Genomic DNA, 17,166 nt, shown 5'->3' with positions numbered 1-17,166 from the left:
ATGATTTTTCACGCGAAATATGCGCGCGTGCGGTTCTTGGCACTCGAACCTGGGACCTCTCATCTTGTTCGAACCTCCTTACCATCCCACCACAGAAGTACTAGTGGTACTAAAAGCATATGCAATCCTTTTGATCTCTCATATCAAAAACTTCAAATGATTATTTGGACATCTAAATTACTTCAAATGAAAAAGTTTTCAACTACAAAGTTGTGGATCTCATAAAAAATTTCATATAAAGTTTGTCCTCATTTTATTTCATATGAAAAAGTTATGAATTTTTACAATCTATTATCAGAGACGGTTCACATAAGGAACCACTTCTGAAAATGACCATCTACACCGTATCTGAAAATGACCATTTACATAGATTAGCGGCAGTGCAGATTAGCGGAATTGATAGGGTAGGCAGCGGCGGCGGTATTGTGCAGGAGGCAGTGGTGGCGGCGGTGAGCAAACCCAAGGCAAGAGTGACAAATCTGATACCAAATATTGAGATAACTAGATCACCCTGCTTAGCAGGCTGATCTTTGATTTGATTAAAAATTCTCCCCTATTACAAACTATACTCCCTCTATATATATATAGATGCTAAGGAATTCCTGTTTTGGACAGTCCAAACAAGGAAACTTATTTCTATAGAATGACTAGCAATAAAAGGAAGACTAATACTATAGATGAACTTTAGAGTCCGAATTCTAGTAGGAAACTACTACTGATCTTTCCCAATCTGCTTCCTGTGCCTTTGGTAAACAATAATCCCAAAGCGTGGATCCATAACAATACCATGATTATACATCTGTTTGCCGGCATAGCCACAAAGAGTTAAACAAGTCGAACAGAATAATGAGGTAAGCCTTCCGGATAATATTTTACCTCAACACAACAGACTTCAGTGAACGCTATCCGCCTTCACTGCCTAGCTTGCCAAGATAACCAGCACAAAACCTGTAATTCGCAGTAGAATTGTTGGGATGCATGGCTATAGAGTCCTTGATTGCATTTGTTACAACCTTGTTGGACATCATGGGGACTGATGTATAGATTTCAACTAGGAAATACTTGAGATTATGTAGGTGTTCAGTGCTAATGTGTGCTATATTATACTAGTTCACAAGCAATGAACATCAGCTCTAGGGTATATAGCTTCGTCATGTACCCTTCTCCAGGGCCGAGCATGACAATTTTGAACCCAGAACACAGGCGCGACTACTTTGAACTAGATCCTCCTATTAAATTGGAGTTCCTTTGCATTCACATGACAAATGGGAACTAAGGGAGCTCTTCTTGCAATTCAAGGAGGCCGAAGGTTTCAAAGAAAAATAAAAGAAAGCCTACCAACAGTTCCAGATCCCAGGTTACAAGTGTTCAGATACTATATCTATACCTCAGGAGTAGAGACTAAAAAAAGATCCCAGGTTACAAGGTTGTGCCTGCAGGTATCCCCTATGGCCCCATCAAAGCTAACAGTTGGAACATGTGGTTGAGGGGCGAAATCAGGCCTTAATGAGCTTATTGAAGTTTGATGGAATAACAGAATTGAACAATGGCCAAATAAATATGAGAAAGTCAATGCTCTAAAAAGATTAGGACAAACGGGACCAAATTCAGGTTGATTAATCCAAAGGTTCATACCGTTATTTGAGTTCAAGAGAGGAAACAGTTGAAAATAACATTAGAGATGAAAGCACTCTAACAATAGCCTTTACAATTCAAAATAGCTATCCAGACTCGATGCAGTAACACTTCAACAATTTGTACCATATTGGGATCCCTACCATTCACCCCAGTTGTGAACAGTAAAATTGTTTTGACGCAAGGGTAACAACTTCTTTCAAAGTTGAAACTTCCTTCTGACGCTTGGAATGTCGTGGAGATATCTTTGCATTCATTCATTGTTTCTCATGACATTTTAGTTGATTCGCTGCAAGAACTTGCACTGACCACCATCTGATAGTAACTAGTTCCCACTGGATGTTATCAAAAGAATGCGATTAAATTGTGTCTTTAAAGACTCGATTAAATGAACGGAAACGAGCATCGTTAGAACTGTTACCTCATTTGAGTGTCAGCAATCACCACCCTCAGATTCAAGCGCAGGGAGAACTTCGCCGTCATTCATCACCTCCCCATAGTAGCCGTAGATACCAGTAACAATATTTGTCTTGAGATTGTTCAGGTGCTTAGCGACGGCGATCTTGATTTTACGCTCTGCAGCCACAATGTTTGATTTTGTGGCACCATCCATAAAAATTTCAACTTGGACATGCTTAAGACTCTGGAGGTGCTCAATGCCAGAGTGTGTTCTTCCATATGATTTTGCCCCGCAGGCACTGAAAAACAACTCAAGGGTTTCGAGCTTTGGCATGGACCTTTCTTCGAAAGTCAAGCATGGTAATCCTGACCAGAAGCGGAATGCCAAAAGGCTTCGGAAACCTGTTCCCTTAACGACAATCCTCTCTTTACGGAGAGGGACCACCCAGAGCTGAAGATTCTGTAGAGCTGGGAGCTCTCCAAGAACGTGCAGATCTTCGTTCTCTAGTTCCCACACATCAAGTTTTAACTCTGCAAGATTATTGAGTGGTGCTATCCACTTGGGGCACCTCTGAAAATAAGAGTTCCACATCCAGAATTTTTGAAGGAGGTAGGGCGGTGACAGAGATGCCAAAAAATCAACAGGGATAACTGCTTCACTCTCAATGTTTAGCGATCGGAGGCTGTGGCGGCCTAATTTGGCGAGAGAATATAAGAAGTACTCCTTGTATCTTGCATCGCTTGGTTCAGCCAGATTCCATGATACAGAGAGCTCTCTCAAGTTCTTCAATTTGCCAAGTTCAAGCACTGCAGTTATTGAACTGTCACAAATATTGAAACGTGAGAGTGTCTGGAGCGCTTGCATGCTCCCGACACCTTCTGGTAACTTCCCATCCTGTTCAACAAGAAGATGCTTTAGATGTTGTAGCCGAGTAACTCCTTGGGGCAGCACCTTTCCCAATGAGTACTTAGTCCATTCTAGTGTCTCCAGACATTGCAACTCACCAATTTGTGCAGGAAGCTCAGAGGCGTTTAGTCTCAAATATTTGAGCTGCTGTAGTTTGCAAATCATCTTCAAATCATCCACATCATACAACTCACAGTCAAGATTCAGGACCCGTAAAACCCTTAAATCAGCAAATGGCAGTGTGTGTTTGTGGCGGTTACCAAAGACGCTCAGTGATCTAACATGGGATAACGATGACATTTCTTGTGGTGCCAACTGACCATGATATTGAATTGAGAGCCGGCGAACAACACCTTCTGGTTTTGATGACATTGTATTAGGACCAACGATCATGACAAAATTCTCCTCGATTGCCTTTGAAGTGATAAATTCCAGCATCATATCGTGCAGACGACAAGCCTTTACTCCATAGCCAATGTCCACTGGTAGGATCATACTCCTGTTGATGAGCTCGTTGAAATAGCTTTCAGCAACATCCTCCACAGTTTGCCCACGTTCTTCATTGATGAATCCTTCAGCTATCCATCTTCTTACCAAACTATCTCTTTCAATGTACTCGTCCTCAGGAAATATACACAAATAGAGTAAACAAGTTTTGAGATGGTGGGGAAGATCATTATAACTGAGAGACAATATAGTTTTCATGCCCTCGAGATCAGGATCTTTTCCTAACGCAGATCCTATAGACAAACTGACTTTCTCCCATTGATCCTTCGCCTTGATCAACTTGCTAGCCAATAAGCTGGCTATGCTAACTATAGCAAGGGGGAGGCCACCGCATTTTTGTAGGATTTCAGCTGAAGCATGCTCAAGTTGAACAGGGCATCCATCCTCAGAGCCAAAAATTCTTTTGATAAATAGACTTGTTGAGTGGAAGTCACTAAGTGGTTCAACTTTGTAGCATCGATCACCAGGAAGAGAGCAACACGCATTGGCTACAGACTCGATGCGTGTTGTAGTAATTACTCTGCTACCATTATCATTCTCCGGTAGGGCGCATTTCAGTTGATCCCATGCAGCGATAGACCACACGTCATCAATTGTGATGAGGTACCTGTCAATAGTATGTGAAAGAAAAAGGTTTACCATAGCTCTTGAAAAGAACAAGACAAGGCATGCATTGTCAAGTGAATCCATTAGATGGAAACATTTGTGTAATAAGAATTGATAGAATATCAATGCTATTAGAGTCCCATATAAATGTTTGTGGAAAGTTGAAGTCCCTGTCAAGACAAGTCTTTTTATGGTTTGTTGACGATTAGTAAACCACTGATCTTATAAATACAAGATTAGAGTAGGGGATACTCTCTTCTACCGAATCGTGCACCAGAAAATAGAGTTTTATATAGGTTCTAGCCTCCCGAAGGATAATAGCCCTACACCTTATGTTCTTATATTAATCTTCGAGACAGATTACAAGTGGAGTCTTAGCTAGCCTAGATAGGATCTAAACCTAACCAGCTCCTCGTTTGTAGTCTCGATGAGATGTTGATGTAGATCGCGATTACAGAAGTCGTTGGAGGCTTGTGAAGCGCTTGTGGCTTCTGTTTGGCTTGTTTTTTTTATTTCGGCTTATGGCTTCTGGTTTCTGGCTTGTGGCTTATCCTCTGCAGGGTCCTCTAGCTCTGTATATATATGGGAGTTTTCGTGTATCCTTCGGACTTCTTTCCGAGTAGGATTATGTTATCCTTAGAGATAGACTTTCTTGTTACGGGATATCCCGGTACATGCGGGCAGTTTTCATAGGTTTAAGGATTAATTTCTCAGGCACGAACGTATGCCTCAAGAATACAAGAAACCTTAGGGGATTTGTATAGGTATAGGACAATCGTATATGGTAGTTTTATACTAGCCATCGTGAAGGCCCTATCAGTATGTGAAATGAGTCTAAGACAGATCAAAAACATAGCCCAACAAAGAGAAAGATTATGACATGTTATTTCTTTGAGTGATAACTAGGGTCCCTGGATAGGGTTTTATGTGCACTTCTCTAGATTCAGAATAACCCAGTGCTTGCATAGATTATTGAAGGTTTCTTGTAGGTTGGATTTGACGACAAGGTCATCGATGTAGGCTTTGACGTTTCAGCCAACTTGGTCATAAAGAGTTATTTGCATGTACTACTACAGAACACCACATATGTAGCGTCCCATCAGTGCCGGTTCTTAAACTTCCGCACGCGAACAACGATTGAGGAGCTAAAAATCGGCACTGATAGTCACTATCAGTTTCGGTTCTTGGCTAAAATTAGTGCTGGTTCTAGCAATAAACCAGCACTGATAGTGACTGTAATAGTGCTAGTTGTAGTCAGGAATCTACACTAATACATCAGTACCGGTTCTTGCCACGAACCGGCACTGATAATGATTATCAGTGCCGGTTCTAGCCACGAACTGCCACTGATGATTGCTACTGTCACAACTCATCTTAAAAAATTCATAACTTTTTCACACGAAATCGGATGGGGAAAAACTTTATATGAAAATTATAGCTCTCGATGAGATCTACAACTTTGTAATTGAAATCCTTTTAATTTGAGGTCATTTACATGCCCAAATAGTTATAATAAAGTTGCAGCAGTGGTTGATGATAACTCACATTAAAAAATTCATAAATTCAAAACTTTATATGAAAATTGTAGCTCTCAACGAGATCTACAACTTTATAGTTGATCACTTTTTTATATGAAGCAATATAGATGCACAAATAAACCAATAAAGACTGTCGAAGGAACCACACACAGGGTCACAAACTAAAGTGCTAGATCTAGTGTAAAACTAGTAGGAATCATTGAAAATGCCACATATTTAACCATAAATATGAAATCTGTAACATTCAAAGATTTTTATCGTGAGTTTGGTAACTCGGATTGATGAAATGTTTGCGCAGCACTAACTTTCAGATGAAACACTATGTCTCAAAAAATTTCCAAGTAAATCGGAGAAGGTCAATTTTCGATGAAAAACTTCAGAGGCCCTATCGAGGGTCTTCTAAGCCTTTTTTTTGGGGGGGGGGGGGGGGAGGGTTAAGAAGTGTACAGGTCTAAAGACCTGTATTTTTTTATGCGCCTCCATGTTAGCTAACAAAGTAGACGTCGAACATCGAAATCGGACTCCGTATGCAAAAGTTATGGTTGTTTGATTGAACACTACACGGATTGGACACAAACTTGAAATATGAAGTCAGCTGGAGACAAACTTTATACGAACATTGTAGAAATCGACGAGATGTACAACTTTGTAGTTGATAATCTTTTCATTTGAGGTCATTTAGATTTCCAAATAGCCATTCAAACGTTCGGTCAGAAGATGTTAACAAGATTTATTTTGATACTATACTCACGAACGGACGATAGCTGACATGGTTAGAGAGGTCGTGCGTGCGAATGTTGTGAGGTCATGAGTTCGAGTCCTGGTTGCCGCATGAGAGAGAATATCACGTGACTTTGCGAATGTTGGGTGCAGTCGGGTGAGTAGCCTCTGGTCGCGAAATATATTTTTGAAGCTTTTTTGGCTCAAAAAATATTTAATCGAGACCGAATATCAGTGCCGGTTGGTGGCTCTGACCGGCACTGATAGTGATTTTCAGTGCCGGTTCCATACTCGGCACTGATAGTCAGTGACTATCAGTACCGAGCAATCAGTGTTGGTTCAAAACCCGTCACTGATGGCGATTTGAACTGATACAGATGAGGGTTTCTACAGTAGTGACGCCACGCTAGTATGTAGCGCTGACACTTATTAATCCGAAAGGTATCTTTACATAACAAAATACCACGAAAAGGGTTATCAAGGAGGTTTTCTCCTCATCCTCTGGACACAAACTGATCTGGTGATAACCATAGTAGTCATCAAGAAGGCTTAGATAGTCGCACCCGGAAGTAGAGTCAACTATATGATCTATTCGAGGTAGAGGGAAGTCATCCTTCAAGCAGACTTTGTTGAGGTTGGTGAAGTCCACACACATGCGTTACTTGACATTTGAATTTTTAACCATGATGGGGTTAGCAAGCCACTCGGGGTGCTCCACCTCACTGCTAAATCTTGCCTTCAAGAGCCTCTGGATCTCCTCCTTAATTGCTTCCTTTCAGTCAGGTGCGAACCGTTAGAGCTTATGTTTGACGGTCTTGGCGTCGGGAGGGGCAACTAGCTTGTGCTCAATCACCTCCCTAGGGATACCAGATGTTTGACGGTCTTGGCGTCGGGACGGACAACTAGCTTGTGCTCAATCACCTCCCTAGGGATACCAGACATGTCGGACAGTTGCCATGCAAACACGTCGGTGTTTGCCCAAAGGAAGGTGATTAGCTCGAGTTCCTATTTCTATTTCAGGTTGGAGCTGACCCAGACAGTCTTGGATGGCTCCGCTAGGTCCAGAGGAACAATCTTGATGCTTCCATGAGACTTCACGGTCACTTTGGGCCTCGAGTTCCTAGTCTCCTTGTCGGGTTGGTGCTGTGCCGCCATATCAAGACTCTACTTGTCGCAGCGTAGACCTGTTTTGGTGCAGCCTCGGACGGTGATGACTCCCTCGGACCTTGGAATCTTCACACACTAGTAGGTGTAGTGCGCGACAGCTATAAATTTGGCAAAGGTTGGTTGCCCTAAGATGACACTGTATGCCGTCTCAAAATCGACCATGTTGAATAGAATTTTCTCCGTTCAGAAGTTGTCAGGCTTTCCAAAGGTGACGGGAAGTGTGATCTGGCCGATAGGCATGGTTAAAGATCTGAGTACTATGCCATGGAAGGCCTGAGTAACGGCTTGATGGAAAATCGAGAGATCTACATCACATCGAGTGCACCCATGGAGAGGATGTTGAGGGAACTTCCTCTGTCAATTAGCACTCCGGTAACCTTGCAATTGTTGATCATGGGCTTGACCACTATTAGGGAGCAGCCTGGTCATACGAAGTTCTCCGGGTAATCATCTTGGTCGAAGGAGATTTCGATGTTTGAGCACTTGACGGCCTGGCGATTCTTGGGGACAGCTGCCAGTACTTCTCGGGCCACCGTCTTCTACTGTCTTTTAGATTCATAGAATGCCTACCCATCGAACATGTGGTCGATGGTTCTGTCCCCTTCCTAGTAAGATAGCTGGTCCGAGTCCTTGCTGGAGCTGGAGTCTCTACTCTGGGTCGCGACCTGAGTTACCTTCCACTTAACCTTGTTGACTCAGCCTTGACCAGCTTCTGGAAGATGCGGCATAGCTGGAGACTGTGGCCGTCGGTTTGGTGGAAGTCACACCAGGGCTTGCCAGAGCGTTCGCTAGTGCCCAGTTGATTGCTCTTGCCTCGGGATGAGCCGGGATGCTTGTTGGGACGCGCATCAGGAAGATCTGCCAAAACTTTATCAGTTTTAGTTTTCTTACCTTTGCCTCCCTTCAAGGTTTTCTTCTTGCACTTGCCCCTCGATGAGTCATCATCTAGTCTAGGTTGAGGGTGTTGGATGCCTTGATCCCATTCTTTGATGAATAGGACAGCCTCCTCAGCGTTGACAGTCTTGTTAACTATTTCCATTAGTTCCTGGATCGTAGCAGGCTCTTCCATGGTGACATCTTTAGCACATCTATGGATCCTAATCTCTTGGATAAATTCCTAGATAACGTCAGCATCGGTTCTTCTTGCTGGGATGAACGTACGTGCCTTGGAAGTTAGCCAAAAAAGGTCACAAAGCTGCTCCCATGAGTATATCATTCCTAGTGGTAGGTTGGTTAGCTAGGTCCTTGTTGACCCTTCAAGAGCTGTGGGGAGGTAATTGACCATAACTCAACCGCTTGGATAGCTGTAGTGGAGATTTTGAGGAACTAAACGGGATTGGTGGTCCTGTTGTACTTCTCACTTGACTCGGGTCAGAATTGAGCTGGCCAGTTAACCCTCTGAAGATCTGAAGAGAAGGTCTGGTACCCATTGTTGGTACCCTGATTGATTCGGGTAATTACGGGTGGTCTGCCAGTAGGGGTAGGAGACTGACTGTGACTTCTACTCGAACGGCCGTGGCGTTGGGGTGATCTCCAGTTTGGTTGTCGAGGAGAGGTCGACTGTTCATCAAGGTCCTTGAGCGTCTTCGTTCATCGATAACTTCGCGTAGGTTGGTAGCAGGATGGTTTCTGATCGGTGAGGACCTGCGGCGGTGATGAGCTCGATTTTCATCCCGGCCTATTTTATTTCGAGGATTAAGTCTTTTAGGATCTGATTCATCACGAGAAGGACCGGCATGAGACTTCCCCTGGGTAGAACTATTAGCGACCGCTGCTTGATGAGAGGTCTCAGCTGCGCCTAAGCTTGCTCGACGAGATCGTCCATCAGGTTGAGCCAGTTCTTTCCCTCGGGGGTAGACAGATCTGTAGTGGGTGGTTGTCGAAGAGCATCTTGTAGACTTAGGAGCCTTTGAGCTACCCCAGATCTGAAACACCAGACACCTTGCTAATGGAGCAGAGTGGTAGATCCGCATTCCCGATAGGGTTTTGGATCTGGTCATGAGACATTGTTGTCAGTGGGGGTAGATTATTGTTTCCCCCAGCTGGATCAACGATATCTCATGAATTTGTCGGATTATCACCTAGATTAGAAAGAGTGGAGCTTTCATCCCCAATGGCGAAGACCTCTCGGGGGTATGCTCTGCCAGAGGAGGAGTCCACATCCACCATGGACTTGTCATAAGAGGATGCCTCCGGATAGGTTCTTCGACAATCCATGTTATCGGAAGCTGCAGGGGAAGATCCTGACTTGCGACGAACGTCGCTTGCACAATCGTTTTGGTCATTGACCGATTCGAGCTCAATGCCATAGTCTCAGGCACACTGATCCATAAAATGATTTACCTCCTCGATGGATTTGTCACCAGGAAGATCGTATCCTAGATCCACCCGATTGATCATCGGATTCTTGTCGGGGGAGAGGGCAAAGTTATCATAGAACTCCTCGTCTGATAAACCTATTCCTGGTGTAGACATGGGTGGAGTTGGCGACATGTTGTGTGGAGAAGATTTGGCATCTTTGGTCATGATCCCTATGGATGGCACTAGCTGTTGATGATTAGTAAACCACTGATCTTATGAATACAACATTAGAGTGTGGGGTACTCCCTCCTGCCAAATTGTGCACCGAAAAATAGAGATTTACACAGGTTCAAGCCTCCCAAAGGATAACAGCCATACATCTTGTGTTATTGTATTAATCTTCGAGACAGAATACAAGGGGGGTCTTGGCTAGTCTAGATGGGAGCTAAACCTAGTCGAGGGCTCCTCATGTGTAGTCTCGGTGATATGTTGATGTAGATCGTGATTACAAAGGCTTGGGGCTCTTGGAGCGCTTGTGGCTTCTGTTTGTTTTGCTCTTTTATTTCGGTAAATGGCTTCTGGCTAATCCTCCATAGGGTCTCTTGGCTCCGTATATATATAGGGGTTGCCTTGTAGCCTCCAGACTCTTTTTTCAAGTAGGATTCTGTTATCCTTAGAGATAGACTTTCTTATTTACGGGATACTTCGGTATTTGCGGATAGTTTCCATACATCTAAATATTCCTTTTCCTGACACGAACATATGCCCCGAGAATATAAGAAACCTTTGAGGATCTGTATATGTATAGAACAATCGTATACGGTAGTTTTATACTACCTATCGTCATGGTTGGTGCTCAAAAAGAGCATTCTGACCAAAGATAATTTGATTAGAAGAGGTTGGAAGAAAGGAAATGATATGCGTCAGTTCTGTGGGGATAAAGAAAGCATTGATCATTTATGCTTTCAGTGTCCTTTAGCCAGATTCATTTGGAATGTGGTCAAAGTGGCTTTTGGTTTTGAACACCAACCGATTTCTTTCTCTTAATTAACTTTGTAGTAGCTGAATAAAGAAATTCAAAGGTGAAATCAAATTGCTAAGATTATCCTCAACTATATTCCCTTCATTTCGTTTCCCTTTCTGATTCCTCTCCTTGTTCTCGTTCCCTTCCTAATGGTTGGGGTTGTTGCGGTTTTCTGGTCCATATGAAGACAAGGAATGTAGCATGTTTCAAGAATAATTTGCCAACTGACCCAACAGATATATTGTTTTACTTGTGTCATTGGCTATAAACATGGTCAATATTGCAATAAAAGCACAAAACAAAGAGCTTCTGGGGTGGGAGGCAAGTTTGCTCGGGCAAGTCGCGTGTGAGGTTTTTGCTGCCAGCAAAGGATGGAGACCGGTGGTGATGCGGATTCAGGACTGAGAAAAGAAGAAAAAAAGAGGAAGTCTTATCTTCGGAGCTTTCTTGCTGCAAATGAAGTCTGACTGGAAATATATATGCGAAACTGTATGCAAACAGGGTTATGTTTTCATTATCTCACGTTGTAAACCTGGGTGATCGCTGATACTTTGCTCTTAGGCTAGGGGTGGTTGTGATTGCTCCCCGGTTAGGGGTAGCAGCTTGTGTTGTGAGAGTGTTTAAAAGTTCGGTTGTTTATTTCTTTTCGTTTCTGTACCAACTTGTGGTTTCTGATAATAGAAATCGGAAGGGACTGTTCCCCTTGATTTGTTTAAAAAAATATTCATGGTGATACTTGTCACTAGGGTCTTCAACATGAAGAATTCCCTCGGCCATTAAACCTGGTCAATTGTGCCATAATTTCAATGGTTACGATGCTCTTTAGTAAATTTTAGGCATGAGAGTACACTAGGAACTAAAAAAACTATTTGGATAAATTGTTAGGGTCACCCATGATGCAATTTTTAATAATATTTGGATAATAAGGTTAACGCCATTCTTTAGATATATAATGAAATGTAGTGAAAATTCTCATTTACTACCCCAATTATACAGTTTGTCCACTTAACCCCATACAAAATTTCATCAACTATAAAAACTAGGCAGTTCAACCCATAATGAAATTTGTCTTTTTTTGGTTCAAATTTTGTGGGATGATACATGATATTATACCCTATGTTATAAAAATAGTTTGGAAGCACATGCTTTAGTCAGCCATGTCCCACGGCAAATCCAGTCATGCAAAGAAAAGGGTCATAATAATGCTGGTTTAGCACTGTAGCAAATATTCATATAACTAACTAGCTTACGCAGCACAATGCAACAAACGCAAACCAGCCCTTGCTATCACAACACTGGTGTTATATATGTTAGGATTGATATACTCATAATATGACAATATGCAGGAGCTTAGATATAAGTACCTCTTATGCTGTAGGATTTCTCTGATCTTTTCAATAAGCCTTCTCTCATCCCATGTTTCTGTCTCTTTGATAACATCATCTTTCTTATTTATGCCACGGAGTATATCGCAGAGAATTTTCTTGAAATCCGGCTTCTGGGAAACAGGAACAAGAACTTGACAGTCGAACTGCTTTTCAATCTTGCGGCGGATCTCGTTGGCAAGTGTGGTCTTGCCCAAACCGCCAAAGCCGAAGATGGACAGCACCTTGCGACGCCTTATGCTCCCAGTGTCACCCTCCACTAGCCAGCTCACTAGGTCGTCCCTTGGTCCATCAATGCCTACGAGATGATCCTCCTCCACAAAAAGAGCGCAGAGGCGAGGATCTCTCGGCAAACTGCTGGAACTACTGGAAGCAACATCATCAAGCTTGTATCTCTCACGCCGCTCCCGCACCTCGATGACACGGGCCTTCAGTTCTTGGATCTGGTTCGCGATGTGGTGCTTAGCGCGCAGCGTCTTCAGACGCCAGGCGCATTGGCGTAAGAACCCTTTGATACCTCCCAGGCCATGGTGCTCGCCGGTGCCGACTTTGTGGACATACTTGTCCACGCAGTCCTCTATGTCGTATGCGAGCTCCCTCACCTCCTTTGTCCAGGCCTTCACTTGGATGTCAGGATGCTCCATTGCGGTGCACTTCTGGAGCAGTGCTTGCATGTTGTTCATCTCGGACCGGAGGAAGCGGATCTCGCGGCGGACTCCTTTAAGACGACCACACTCGTCGGCGAGCAGATCAGCGAGCTTCGTCAAGAGGGAGCCCATGGCACCTTGAGCCTCCATCTCTCTCTCTCTCTCTCTAAGCTCAGTAGTGGAGCGTATAGAGAAGTCAGCTCACAGGAAGAACGATGTAGAAAAAGCACACTTGCTCAATAATGAAGCGTGTAGGTTGTCAGCTAACAGAAGCAACAAACTTTTATCAGCAGGGCGAAAAAACGATTTTTGTACCTCCTACAAGCGACATCTTCTGTCCTTTATCAGCAGGGCGAAAGATTCCTCGTGGCACTTGCTCAATAATGGAGCGTATAGGTTGGCAACCGACAGGAACAACAAACTTTTATCAGTTTTTTCTAGAAGGAAATATTCCTTCCGATCATAATACATGTCATTTTGAATTAGAGATCTTAAATAAGATATGATCTCTAATGTATTGCTTTGATCACTATTATCTATTATAATATATCTATAAAATCTATTGCGTTTATGATATTATAAAAATATTTTTTCAAAACAAATCTACACGTATTATTTTAAGGTTTTCAAACTAAATATTTTGAAAGCTAGTGTTAGTTAAAAGTTTAAAAGTTTAATCGAATATTTTTCAAAATGACATGTATGTATGATCGGAGGGAGTATAATTTGGCTAGCTCTTGCAAGCGACACCTATCTTCTATCTTTTATCAACAGGGAAAAAAATTCTGATGGCACTTGCTCAATAATGGAGCGTGTAGGTTGTCAGCTGACAGGAGCAACAGAGTTTTATCGGTTTTTTCCATAAGGAAAAAAGAATTTGTGTACCACTTGCAAGCGGCATCTTCTGTCTTTCATCAGAACGGGGAAAGATTCCTCGTGGCACTTGGTCAATAATGGAGCATATAGGTTGTTAGCTGACGGGAACAAAAATCTTTTATCAGTTTTTTCCGTAAGGAAAGAATTTTTCCACATCTTGCAAGCGACATATTCTGTCTTTTTCAGCAGGACGAAAGATTCCTCGTGAATTTTATCATGATTTTTCAAACAAATGATTTAGTATATTGAAATTTGCAGTACAATGTTATATTATTGGCCCGTGCTGGCGTTCGATGGTGTCCACATGTAAGACCCTGCCCCCTGTATCAATCCCCAAATAAAGCAGTGTAAGCTTAGATGCACAAATTAACATTAATTGCATAGCCTAATTACATGAATGCGCAATATTAATGTAGAATTAGGTACATTGATTTGGGGACGCATTAGTGAGAACCTCGGTCGCTTGGGGAGGAATAGTGATAAGGATCAGTATGTTGACGTAGCTGCTCATTGGTATTGTCGGTGATCGCTGGAGAGGTAGCCGGTGAAGTTGCTGACGACATGTTAGCGTTGATGATAGCCTTCAGGTCACAATAGTGCCACTTAGGATCGGTGTTCTTAGTTTTTTTAATGTTTGGTGAGTCTCACCTCATGAACGAAAGTCAGATCGTGGGTGGCCTCCTCGCGCCTTTTATTTGGCACTAGCGACTCGAGACCAAAACTGATTTTGGTTTCCGTCTTTGATCAAGGCGCGTAGGTTAATAAATCTTGGTTAGGTTAGTTAAGACGTAATCATGTCGAGATCAATCTAACATTCTCCTACTTAATCAAATGGTTGATCATCATTACTCCACAATCAATAAAATAGTTTTTGGTGATATGCCCTAGAAGCAATCATAGAGATCATTATATTACATCTATGTTTATGTATTTTTGAATATATGTTATTTGATTCATTAGATAATTATCATTTAAATTGATTAGCAAGTATGTGACTAGTTTGTGAAAATCTTTGTTTTATTATGATGTTATTCTAAATGATCCCTAGTCTTATATCATTATGAAGGATAATAATGATTCACAGGCTAGCACATGTATTGATCGATGATCGTGTTTCACAGATCATAGATATAGAGATATCAAATCAATAATGTGGACACATGTTAGAAAACATAGTATTGGATATACCCATATTAAGATACTACTGAGATTGTTATATGATGTCCTATCAGTTATTATCGAAAGGAACAACAAACTTTTATCAGTTTTTTCTAAAAGGAAATATTCCTTCCGATCATAATACATGTCATTTTGAATTAGAGATCTTGAATAAGACATGATCTCTAATGTATTGTTTTGATCACTATTATTTATTATAATATATCTATAAAATCCATTGAGTTTGTTGTATTATGAAAACATTTTTTTTAAAAAAATATACACGTTTGATTTTAAGGTTTTGAAACTAAATATTTTGAAAGCTAGTGTTAGTCAAAGGTTTAAAAGTTTAACCGAACATTTTTCAAAATAACATGTATTTATGATCGGAGGGAGTGTAATTTGCCTAGCTCTTGCAAGCGACATCTATCTTCTATCTTTTATCAACCACTGCAACAGAAATGGTCATCAGTGCCGGCTCAAAAGCGCCATCAGTGGCGGTTTTTGAACCGGCACTGATTACTCGGCACTGATAGTCATGGGCTATCAGTGCTGGTTTTTGAGCCGGCACTGATAACAGCTGAAGAATAAAACCTGGCACTGATACAAAGAATATCAGTGCCGGTTCTTAGTAAAAGCCGGCACTGATATTATACATATCAGTGCCAGTTTTTTATGTTGTGCTGGCACTGATAGATCATCACCCTAAAAATGTAGCCATTGCAAATGTCACATAAAGCACATGTACATATAATAATCTCAACACATAATGTATCACACACATACATAATTCATTCTCTTCTCATCTCATTCATGCATACGTAATCATGTTATTTCACATGTTATTGACTACAGATTATAACTAATAATAGTTTACAACAATAGCTCATAATTAACAGAAGTATACAAGAAAAGGGTAAGAAACGATGTCATTCAATTGTTCTTATTGATCGAGGACCCTGGACTACATTTTTTACCTTTTGAAGAATCAGGTAACGAACTCCATGAGTCTTTTGAAGGGCCGGATCCGTCAATACACCATTTGGGAACATGGTACCACCCCAACTCTGGAATGATTTGGTCATTGATGAACCCGCGGAGTTGTTCCTAAATTGCGTTGATTCTCCATGGCGTGAGGATACCTGTTTCCAGCTGGAGGTCTTGCAAGTACCAGAATTGAAGAAATCAATCTATTTGAACACTAGTAGGAACTAAAAATTAAACATCAATATCTATACCACTTACCTCAGCTTTTTCTATTTGACTATAATTGCTTTCGGTCCATCCATGCATGAAATCACATACATAGTAGCTACATAAATTGTTGCCCTGGATCTGAAGCCTACAAGGAAAGTCTGTTACGATTCTCCATTCCTTTCAGAACGAAAAGTGACGTCCTTTCCTCTTGACATAGCGCGTGTACACCCTGTACGAGTGTGATTATTGACCGTAACTAGACTTAGATTCAATCAATTCCAAGTTTACTAGAGCATTAATGAAATAATTAATTTACCGTTGTAGCAAGTATATGATAGGTTGGTATTCGGTGGCTGGATTTCTTTTCCCATCGAGGACAATGATATAGCTGCAGTTAGTCTAGATGACAAAGAGGGCCCAGTGAAATCGACACATATGTCACCATAGTTAATTAGTCGTAAGTCCTAATGTCGTGATGGTCAAAAAGAGTAGTACAAACATGGAGGAAAATATGTACCCAAAGTTGTAAGGTAGAAGTATGTATCGCTTTAATTGGTGTGTTTGAATAGCTTCAAGTGCATAATCTGTGGTTGCCTATGGATCGGTGGCGACCGTCGTCTGGTTTTTCTTCATTGGGTCGAGGAATGCTACATGAGTGATTCCCTTTTGACCGCATGTATGTATCTCCATTCTACATACACAAAAAGTTAAGACATTCAGTCTAATGGCACAAGAATATATACTGTGAATTATACATGTAAGACACTTACAGAGTCTACAAACTCATGATTTGAACACCGAGGGCGTCTTGGTGGTACAATTGATACATTTCGTCGAAATGAATCCAATATTCGCCATCCCCATGGAGGAAATCACAATGTCTGTATTTGTACGCGAACATACATCTACCGGCCTTCAACTGTTCCAAGTAATAGGCATGGAATCTCTGCATTTGGGTTGTTAGCTCTGAGAGGTGCTTGACCATTGGTTCGCCAAGCTTAAATTTCCATACAAATTTTCCCGTTTCAGCCTTGGACTCGTCATAAAGCGCTTCTTGTCAATCCAGACGACAGTAGGAAGTCTCTTTCTAATTCTTCCT

The 17,166-nt window shown here is 41.7% G+C and overlaps 1 protein-coding gene across 1 annotated transcript; it reads right to left on the bottom strand.

The window, feature by feature from the left end:
• Positions 1-1,419: 1,419 nt before the first annotated feature.
• On the bottom strand, positions 1,420-13,114 carry LOC133912236 (disease resistance protein RGA5-like). Its single transcript, XM_062354877.1, has 3 exons — positions 12,169-13,114; positions 2,057-4,055; positions 1,420-1,970 (listed from the first exon to the last, which is right to left on the bottom strand). Exons 1-2 carry the CDS (start codon positions 12,984-12,986, stop codon positions 2,069-2,071), a joined length of 2,805 nt encoding a protein of 934 aa, XP_062210861.1. The 5' UTR covers positions 12,987-13,114; the 3' UTR covers positions 1,420-1,970; positions 2,057-2,068.
• Between the last annotated feature and the right edge of the window lie 4,052 nt (positions 13,115-17,166).

This window comes from Phragmites australis, chromosome 1 (assembly GCF_958298935.1).
Source record: "Phragmites australis chromosome 1, lpPhrAust1.1, whole genome shotgun sequence".
Lineage (NCBI taxonomy): Eukaryota > Viridiplantae > Streptophyta > Magnoliopsida > Poales > Poaceae > Phragmites > Phragmites australis.
Note: the sequence above shows the minus strand (reverse complement) of the source record. Positions and strands in the feature narration are given on the sequence as shown.

Coding starts and splice junctions, on each gene's coding strand:
- LOC133912236 (XM_062354877.1), bottom strand. CDS start 12,986: ATGGAGGCTCAAGGTGCCATGGGCTCCCTCTTGACGAAGCTCGCTGAT. Junction 4,056..12,168: donor GAAATCCTACAGCATAAGAG/GTACTTATATCT, acceptor TACTATTGACAG/GTACCTCATCACAATTGATG.